This window comes from Lactuca virosa, chromosome 3 (assembly GCF_052849685.1).
Source record: "Lactuca virosa cultivar CGN04683 chromosome 3, Lactuca_virosa_CGN04683_v6, whole genome shotgun sequence".
Taxonomy (NCBI): domain Eukaryota; kingdom Viridiplantae; phylum Streptophyta; class Magnoliopsida; order Asterales; family Asteraceae; genus Lactuca; species Lactuca virosa.
The window spans coordinates 79247076-79257222 of NC_136428.1; the positions used below are offsets into that span (position 1 = coordinate 79247076).

General features: G+C 32.5%; 1 protein-coding gene across 1 annotated transcript; it reads left to right on the forward strand.

The window, feature by feature from the left end:
• Positions 1–6519: 6519 nt before the first annotated feature.
• On the forward strand, positions 6520–7913 carry PDF1 (protodermal factor 1). The gene is made up of 3 exons (XM_079084995.1): positions 6520–6807; positions 6912–7332; positions 7454–7913. Exons 1-3 carry the CDS (start codon positions 6558–6560, stop codon positions 7785–7787), a joined length of 1005 nt encoding a protein of 334 aa, XP_078941121.1. The 5' UTR covers positions 6520–6557; the 3' UTR covers positions 7788–7913.
• The last annotated feature ends 2234 nt before the right edge of the window (positions 7914–10147 follow it).

Sequence of the window (10147 nt, forward strand, 5' to 3'; positions counted from 1 at the left end):
TCCAAATATTGGTTTATATATGTTATATAAGTGTTTACTCATTAATATGGACCTGATAATGCATTGCTTCAATAAGAACTACATTATGATATCATGTATTCCCAACAAAGATTGACTTGATATGAAAAATGTTTGGTTCCTAAAGTTTTATATGTTCCTTATAACTCTCCTTTAAAAATCAAAGATCATCGTCTTAAAGTCATAATAACAAATGGTAATTACTTTCAACTTTAACTAAGTGCAGTGGCGGACCTTAGTGGAACATTGGGGTCCCGGGCCACTGCTCAATTTTCCGCACGTAGTGTAATTTATATATTTTTTTTCTATTAGGTGCACCGGCTTGAAGTACGAGGGACACCCCTACTAAAACAGTCTGCGTCCGCCACTGACTAAGTGATTTATTCTTTTTATGTGTTATGTTTATTAGTTATTTTTACATGTTTTATATGATAGACAATTGTTCGTAAGTTGAATCAACACAATCTCCTTATCTAATAAACAAAACCTGTTGTCCACGTGTCCTTTCAAAAATTCAGTTTTCTGCCCATGTTAAATCCCAGTTTTACCCCTAAATCGTTTCACGTAGCATTACATATGGAAATTAGATATGGAAATATGGCAATTTGAAATTTGGAATATGGAATATGGATGGATATCAAATGGAATATGGAATCCATATAACGCTATGTTTTTGTTTCATTTTTATTGCTCATAACAGCTGTACACATTAACTCAATTTCGTTACATGCCCGATTAAGAGCATGTTATTATGGTATCCATATCAATCGTATCGATTACATTTAATTTTGATTATTATGTCCATTTGACCGTATTATGCTCAATATATACTTGAAACATACGATATGAATCATTCTTTACAGCATCGTCTTCCAACAATCAAGCATCATCGACACTTCAGTTATCGGATATTCAATCAGCGACTTCAATCATTCGGTAAGTTTCTGCTTCTCAATTCTGCTTCTCATTGTGTATATGTAAGCCCCTGCTTCTCAATGTCTGTGTTAATCATAATTGAAAATTATTTCTGCTACTTAATGTGTATGCGTGTGTGTGACAATTTAACTGATACCTTATTCGTATTTCACTATGAGATACCGTCCTAAATAAGAACGATCAAAAGAACGATCAAAAACTTATTTGACAATCATAATTCGTCTTAATATGGTTCTGCTACTTAATGTGTATGCCAGTGTGGCTCCTTTGCTGTTGCTATTTATCTTTAAATACGAGATACAGTTTTTTAATTCCCAAAGTACATACAAACACGACCTAAATAAGAACGGTCAAAAACTTATTTGAAAAACAGAACCATATTAAGAATTACACAATGCGAAGATAATAATGTTATAATTTCAAGTGTGTGAATTAAAAACTGTACAACTTTAATTTGCGTATTAGATAACAAAAATTTATTTTTCAATTCAAGTATATACGATTTTCATTCATTTTGTGTTAGTAGTTTTATGATTTCATCTTAAATTCTATAATCATCTAACATCTCCCTATCTAATAAACATCAGTATTCTGCAAATGTAAATTACCGGTTTTACCCCTTCTTTGTTTCACTTCTTCGTTTCACTTATAATTACCGGTTTTACCCCTTCTTTGTTTCACTTATCATTATTATTTTTAATTATGAATATGAATGATGTACATGGGTATATAGTTTCTGTTAGCATGTTTCTTTTAGTTTTTGTTTTCTTTGTAAGAATGTTTGAATATAACCATATTGCATTATTCTACAAATGTAAATTACCGGTTTTACCCCTTCTTTGTTTCACTTATAATTACCGGTTTTACCCCTTCTTTGTTTCACTTATCATTATTATTTTTAATTATGAATATGAATGAATTACAGGGGTATATAGTTTCTGTTAGCATGTTTCTTTCAGTTTTTGTTTTCTTTGTAAGAATGTTTGAATATAACCATATTGCATTATTCTGCAAATGTAAATTACCGGTTTTACCCCTTCTTTGTTTCACTTCTTTGTTTCACTTATAATTACCGATTTTACCCCTTCTTTGTTTCACTTATCATTATTATTTTTAATTATGAATGATGTACAGGGGTATATAGTTTCTGTTAGCATGTTTCTTTCAGTTTTTGTTTTCTTTGTAAGAATGTTTGAATATAACCATATTGCATTATTGAGTTTGTTCTTATATTATTAGTACTCCATGGACATAATGGTAATTTTATTTATGTTTATAATTTATGTGTGTACTTTTCTGTTATAGTGACAATGGCAGATAGAAACATCACTTTGATTAAAGACTTGGACAATATGAAGGATGATTACACACTAAAAGTGTCTATCATCCGGCTGTGGAGATCACTTTCAGATGGCAACCCCACTATTGTCAAATCAATTGAGATGATACTCATGGATGAAATGGTAAAATCTACTATTCCAATAGCATTATTCAAAATCATTTTTTTGTTTATTTTATCATTCCAATAATATTATTCAAAATCTTTCGTGGTCGAATAACATCTTCAATGTTGACCAATTTATATTTATTAAAATATCACTTTTTAACATTATATAATATTCTTACCCTATGTGAATAGTGTACAAAAATCCGAGCAAGTGTGTATCCAAGAGATTTTCAAATGTTTGAGTCCAAACTGAAAGAAGATCAAGCTGTTTACATCCGATCCCCCACTATCGCTCCTAACAGATGCACTTTAAAATAAGTGATGTAACCTCCAAGTTAAATTTGCACGGAAGAACAACTGTGAATGAGTGTCTACACTTTCAATCCAAAACAACATATGGCTTTTCTTGTGTTTCTTTTGAAACAATAATCTCTGCAACAGCTACCTCTAATGACTCAATTGGTAATTTTTTCCCCTTCTTGATTGTATATTATATTTAATTCTTTAATTTTACATCGTTTTGACATATTGTATTATCATTTTGTAGATATTATTGGTGAAGGTGTTTCATTAGGAAAGCTTGATTCCCGTGATGTCAGCAAATCTCTACATAGGCTACCTTTACAAATCAGAAACTTAGAGTAACCAAAACTTTTCTTATATTATATCTTATATTATATTCATTACTTTACAACTAGCATGTGTTATTTTAGTATTATATATTCATTTAACCATTATTATTTTTGCAGAGGTTTGCAGGTTAACATGACATTGTTTGGAGATAATGCATACCAGTTGATTTCTTATATTGAAGCTCATAAACAAGTTGGTCGTGTGATTGTCCTTTTGCAGTTTGCAAAACTTAATGTCTATAACGGTACATTTTTTATACAAAGCAACCTTATTTTAGTCTTTTATATTACTCATTCTTTTGACTATTTTATTTTGTTTCATCAGGAACACCTTCCGTTAACAGTTATTTTGAACAAACACGGATGTTCATAAATGCTAATCTTCCCGATATTGTTACCTTCACAGATAGGTAACAAACTATTTTAATAATTCATCATTTTTTGTTTCTTTTTAATAATTTTACTAATTTTATTTTTAATCTCCTAAATTAAAAACAGTTTGGTTGGATTACGAGGACTTCAAAACCCTTCTTCTTCTTTGACTGTTGATAGCTCTCAATCATATTCGGAATATGATGACTTTTTGAATAATTACAAAATTAAAAATGTTGTCGATTTGATAGAACCACAAGAGGTATATGAATATTTTAGCTCTCTTGATGTGATATTGTTTTCTATTTGACAGATAATCTAATTGTATTGTTTTTTATGATCCTTTTGATATTTTTTATTTTTTTAGGTCGGCCAATATATCATTGTTGGGACCATTTATGGTATTCGCCAAGATATTGATTGGTATTATCATGCGTGTACAAACTGTGGAAAGAAAGTTGAAACAAGAGATGTGTTCAGCGGTCCAGATAGTGGTGATGCAAGTATGGTTGTAAAATGTTATGGTGATAAGTGTATAAATAAGAAGATCTCTTCTGTTCCAAGGTTTTTTACATTTAAGAAAATATCAAATGGACAACTTAAATACATTATTAAACATTAAACATATTTAATATTTATTTATGAGGGAATGTTTTATAGGTATAAAATAACTATTCGTGTGCAAGATGATTCTGGAACAATCACTCTAACTCTCTTTGATAGAGATGCTTATAGACTCGTCAAAAAACGCGCACGTGATCTTATAGAGAAAATCAAACAGGTATAACATAATTATAATATTTGTAATATTAATTGCTGTTATTTTTTGGATTTTCTTTATATTAATGTGCTTTTAACCATAACTATATTAATTTCAGGCTTTAATAGATACCACATGGTGTTTCTTGATTGCTCACTCAAATAAAAAAATAATGATTTGCCCTCACACTTCATAAAACATTTATATATTGAAAGATGCATTTTAGTTATCTTCATATTTACTTTTGCATGGATTAATTGTGTTTCTCTTTAACATATATTCAAATTTATAAACTTTTATACAAATTTATATTAATATTAATTTTAAATTTTAAATAATCAATACAACAAATGCTAAACAAACTTAACTCTTATTAATAATATAATTTTTTTTCTAAATTTTTAACCCGTGGTTTCCACGGGTTGTAACCTAGTGAGTAATTATATAAAGTTCATCTGGAATTAAGTTTCATAATTCTTCCCTCAACAACTACTTAGTTTGTTAGTTTTATGTTTTGAGTGATACTAGTACAATATTTAGAGTTATTAAATAATTTTGAATATAATATTTATGTTTTAAATATTGAAAATATTGTTGTTAGACAAATTGATTTTTATTTTATATATATATATATATATATATATATATATATATATATATATATATATATATTGTGTTTTCCATTATTATTGTTACTGTCTTTTTCATTATTTTATATTCCTGTTAAATAAACTAAAAGAATGGAAAATACATTTATTTTTAGCAAGTATCTAGTTGCACAAAAAATAATCAATAAAACCCAAAAAATCTATAGTAGCATAAAAAATATGCTGTTAAAACCCAAAAATATTGCAGCGATAAAACCAAAAAGTACCACTAATTAAAATGTTTTAGTGGCAACACTTTTAATGCTGCTAATTACCTAGTAACACTTTTTTTGTTATTTTATGAAACTTTTTATTTGCCACTAAATATTGTTTTATCTGTAGTGCTCTATATAAAATAAAGAGAACACAAAATACCCATCATCCTCCTTAAGTGACTCGATACTCATTAACATACTAATGGTTGAAGCTTATCCGATCAACACTTATCTTTTGTACTTCATATTTTCTTTGTTGGTGCACATCTTCGGACTTGGATTGCTCTTATACCAAATAATCATGCTTCTTCTCTCCTTAACAACAACGACGTCGCTTTACTTTACGCCCGATCGAGTCAGCCTACAATGTGCACAAGCCTTCTTATCCTCTTTGATCCCTCTTCTTCGATTGATTGTGTGCCACTCTCCTCTTCTCGTTATCAATGATGATGTACAAACTATTTCTTCTTTTGGTGTAATAGTCGAATTAAATGTTCATTGCTATATCTCCTCTTCGATCACTCTTACACACATATTGGGTAATTAACTACTACGCTCTTTAGTCTTGATGATAAATGTATAGTATAATATGGCCCATCATTCCTCCACCAATATACCTAAATATGTGATGATATATACACAAATGGATCTCAACACTTCTACCACATAAAGTGTATCCGTAGCATTTCCATTTATGCAATAATAAATACATATATACATATTGCAATAGTTCCCAAATATATATTGCAAACAACAAAAATCGAGAGTTAAAAAGTACTTTAATTTCGATACGATTCAAATACTAAGAAACAAATGTTTACCCCATACGAGGACGTGACAACATACAAAATTAATTAGTCACCGTTATTTAACCCTTAGTACGTGTCAAATAATTGTCATGCAATCGGATACCCTTCTCCAATATGTGTGCTTGATTTTGATTTGAAAAATCAAAATAAACGATCAACTCCCAATCTCTATATCGCGTTGAATATCGTAGGGGCGTTGGGGGGGGGGGGGGGAAGTTGGCAGGTGCACAATGCACTTGTAATAACGATAAGAGCCGTTTTTTCTGGCTCATCATGGACCTTTGAGGATATTTAATTCTTCAGGACCGGCCCTGTAAAATAAATATTTATTAATCGATATTGATATTAGTCGACTAAAAATTCCATTAACAAATAGCTTTTAAACGATTAAAATTTTATATTAAACGAGCTTATAATACATAATGTTGATGTATATTAAAACAATCTAATTAGATATATACATAATGTGGATGTAATATGTAAAAGAAACCTTACAAGTGAGAAGAATCACCCACCGGTAAGTGAAAGAATTTGTTGTGATCGAGAGAGAGGGAAAAAGCATTAGTTGAATTACAGGAAGAAAATGGGGAGCAATGAATGTGGTCTTAAATGCATACTGCAAAACATCACCTACCTATTCTCACCCATCCATAACTCCATCTTTTATATATATCAATGAAAAACCTATTTACCTCAGTACTATCTCTCTCTTTCAAGAATCATGAAGAGACCAAGAGGAACCCAAAGCACTTGTTTGCTTGTTTGGGGTCTTGTTGCAGCTTTGCTTTCCCAGAACTTGGTTTTTCCTGCCTTTTCTGCAACCTTTCAAGATGAAAAGAACTTTTTCTATTTCCCTCCATACCCTGGTGTTGTTGGATCTCCACCAGTTGTGATCCCCAGTCCTCCCATTGTCGACCCTTCTCCACCAGTTGTCCCCACTCCTCCCATTGTCGACCCTTCTCCACCCATAGGTACATACCTACGTACACCACCATATCTATACGTACAATAATATATATGCGTAAGAGTTTTATTCATCTAACACTTCAATTCGAAATTGATTGTTGTTTTGCAGGTTACTCTAATAGTCCACCTCCTACTCATGGCTCAGGAGGAAGCACACCACCGGCTCATCATACACCGTCTCACGGTAGTGGTAGTGGTGGTGGCCACCATGGACATGGAGGAACCCCTCCCAAGAACTGCGGAAACCCTACACCTCATCACTCACCACCAAAGCATGTCGACCCTTCGCCTCCCCATCACAACCCTTCTCCAGCTACTCCAACATATCACTACAGCCCACCACCCAGTGGTGGTGGTAGTGGTGGCAACGGTGGTAATGGTGGTAATGGTGGTAATGGCGGCAGCGGTGGTCCTGGTGGTAGTGGTGGCAGCGGAACGCCCCCAACGGTACTTCCACCCACCACTCCTGGTTTGCCATATCCATCACCTCCATTTGACCCGAATTCACCCCCCATTGGTGGTACATGCGAGTAAGTGACTACTTCCACTTTGATTTGACTAACATGCATACGTTTTCACAAATTTTTCTTGAAGAGAAAAAAAAAAAAAAAACAAAGCATGCACATGTTTAACTTTTCTCTGTAACTGCAGTTTCTGGAGGAACCACCCAGGGGTCATCTGGGGTCTGTTTGGGTGGTGGGGAACGACGGTAGGCACAGCCTTCGGCGTTACTACTCTTCCCGGAACCGGAGCACATCTCAACTTGGTGCAAGCACTGTCAAACACCCGAACAGATGGCATTGGTGCACTTTACAGGGAAGGAACGGCTTCCCTACTAAACTCCATGGTCAACAAGAACTTCCCGTACACAACCAGCCATGTCAAAGACAGTTTCGTGGCTGCTGTCGGATCCAACAAGGCTGCCGCAGCTCAGGCTCGGGTGTTCAAGCTGGCGAACGAGGGTCATATGAAGCTTAGAAACTAAGATATATAGCATTTATGTGTTTTCAGTTTAATTGCATGATTAGTATTCAGTGGTTTAATTTCTCTTGTGTCTTTACGTTTGGAAGCTTGTTATGCAGTTTTTTATTTATTTAAATTTCTTATTTAATGTGTCGGGGTTTAGGTTCCTCATTATTTATTAATGTCCACTTTTATACCATATTTTACATGGATTATTTATATGTCAAGTGTTTTGAGTAATCTATTTAATAAATTGCAACTCTTGCTTATGCAATATAGATATGTTAATGGAGTATTATTTACTAAATTTAATAGTTTTCTTCTAATTATTTAGTTAAAATATTATTGTATAGCGACAAAATAAAGCTTAACGCGCGTCGACAGATTATGGCATGCAGTAAAATCAATGTATCTATCTATGTTTCAGAATATTTAATTCGAAAAATACCATAAATGTAAAAAACAGTACAACTGTACACACATCTTTGGCATATTCATCAAATATGTGATAAAATCGTCCTATTTGCATATTTATAAATTTAATTTTTTATGTATTGCGAAATGTATATTAATATTTTTACAATTATATATGCGAACATATTATATACAAATTTAAAAGCGCGCGTGAACAAAAAAAAAATGATAAGAGGAGCCACGGTGAAACCGCTCCATGCAATGGAAGGATTCATATAATACATGATACGCCACTTGGTAGAGACTAGAGAGAGGAACGAAACCAAATAGGTTAGGAAGTAAATGTGTAGTATAATTATTTATGATGAGTGAAAATCATCATGTCATTTCTATGGACATAGATTCAAACATGCCTTTAACAATAATTCATATATATTTTGATTGTTTACTTGATATTAGAATATTCAATTACACTGTAAAGGATATATATGATGGAGGGTTTGACTGTTCAGTGCATTTAAAACTATTATAAAAAGTAGTTATGATCAGTCTCAGAGGCATTACCGAGGGTCTCGACACAACTCAAAGGATGTAATGTCAAACAATGCATGTGGCAATTACAAGGGCCACTGTTACTTCGTGACACGTGGATTTGAGTTTTTCTTTAACTAAGTTTTCGTATTATTCTATAATTTATAAAACTTTATAAAAAAGTTACATTTTGAATTCTGTAATATTTAATGAAACATTAAATTAAGAATTTAAAGAGTTTTTTTTTTTTTTTTTTTCGTGGAAGAATTTAACAGCTATTGAACTTCATATTCCTTTACAACACATTTCTAGTGTTTGTGGCTCATAAACTTTTTGAAGTTGATGCAAATCATTTGTATATATAAGACATTGTAACACTCAAATACATGTGAGACACTTGTCCTTTCCATTTTGATGCCTAATGTAGTAATGTAAGAGTTGGGACAGATGTCATAGTATGTTGCTCCTTTGTGAAATAAGCATGAGACCATGAACACTATTGGAAAAATGGGAGAATTTGCAGCGGCCATATTCATCGAAAATACATAGGAAATAGCTTTAGCGACACTATTCCGAAAAAACTGATTTTGACGGAAAAGTAGTCCTAGGAAACTTTTCCCACAATGCTTTCGACAAATAAATGTCGTCGTAAGGATCAACACACTTTTCACACATCGCATATAGCGGGGACAATGAATAAAGATTATCTAGGTTTGATCATCGCTAGAGTTACGTAGACTATAATATAATGTTTGAAATTTCTTTGCTTCTGCTTAAACAAAACGAGAGTGGATATCTTAACGTTGGTAGTTTTGCGTTTTCATGGATTTTTGACCAAAGCATTCTCAACACGGTCGTATCGGATGCATTTCCGACCAAAACATTCCAACTCATTTTTGACACAAGGGTTTCCGATCGATGCAATTTCAACAAGACAAAACTGTAAATATGGTCCCTGTGGTATGCATTTTTTTGGGGTTTTAGTCCAAACCCCGACTTTTTTGGCTTCGTGGTCCTTTTGGCCATGTTTGTACGTAGATTTGGTCCCTCGTAAAATTGAAATGACTGTAATGCCCTTCTGATATATTTTTTTATGTTTTTTCTATTTAATTTAAATGAAAAAAATAAATAATTAATTTGGGCCCACATATCTCTCTCTCTCTCTATCTCTCTCTCTCTCTCTCTCTCTCTCTCTCTCTCTCTCCCTACACACAGGAAACCTGCACTTTTGAGGGAAACACACACTCACACACACAGAGAATTAAACAATGCTCTTCATCAACCACAAACAATATCTTATAATCATGTAATTCCATGATTTTTGAAGATTTCATCCAAAGTCATAAATGATCAACATAAACCTAGACCACAAAATCCCACAATTTCAAAAGCCCCTTAAGAATTTCCCTCTATTGTTCTTGTATGTGTCCAATTTTA

Bases quoted from the DNA above. Each gene is read 5' to 3' on its own strand.
- PDF1 (XM_079084995.1), top strand. From the start codon at position 6,558: ATGAAGAGACCAAGAGGAACCCAAAGCACTTGTTTGCTTGTTTGGGGT. The intron at 6,808-6,911 runs GTACATACCTAC...GTTGTTTTGCAG, and splicing joins CGACCCTTCTCCACCCATAG to GTTACTCTAATAGTCCACCT. The intron at 7,333-7,453 runs GTAAGTGACTAC...CTGTAACTGCAG, and splicing joins CCCATTGGTGGTACATGCGA to TTTCTGGAGGAACCACCCAG.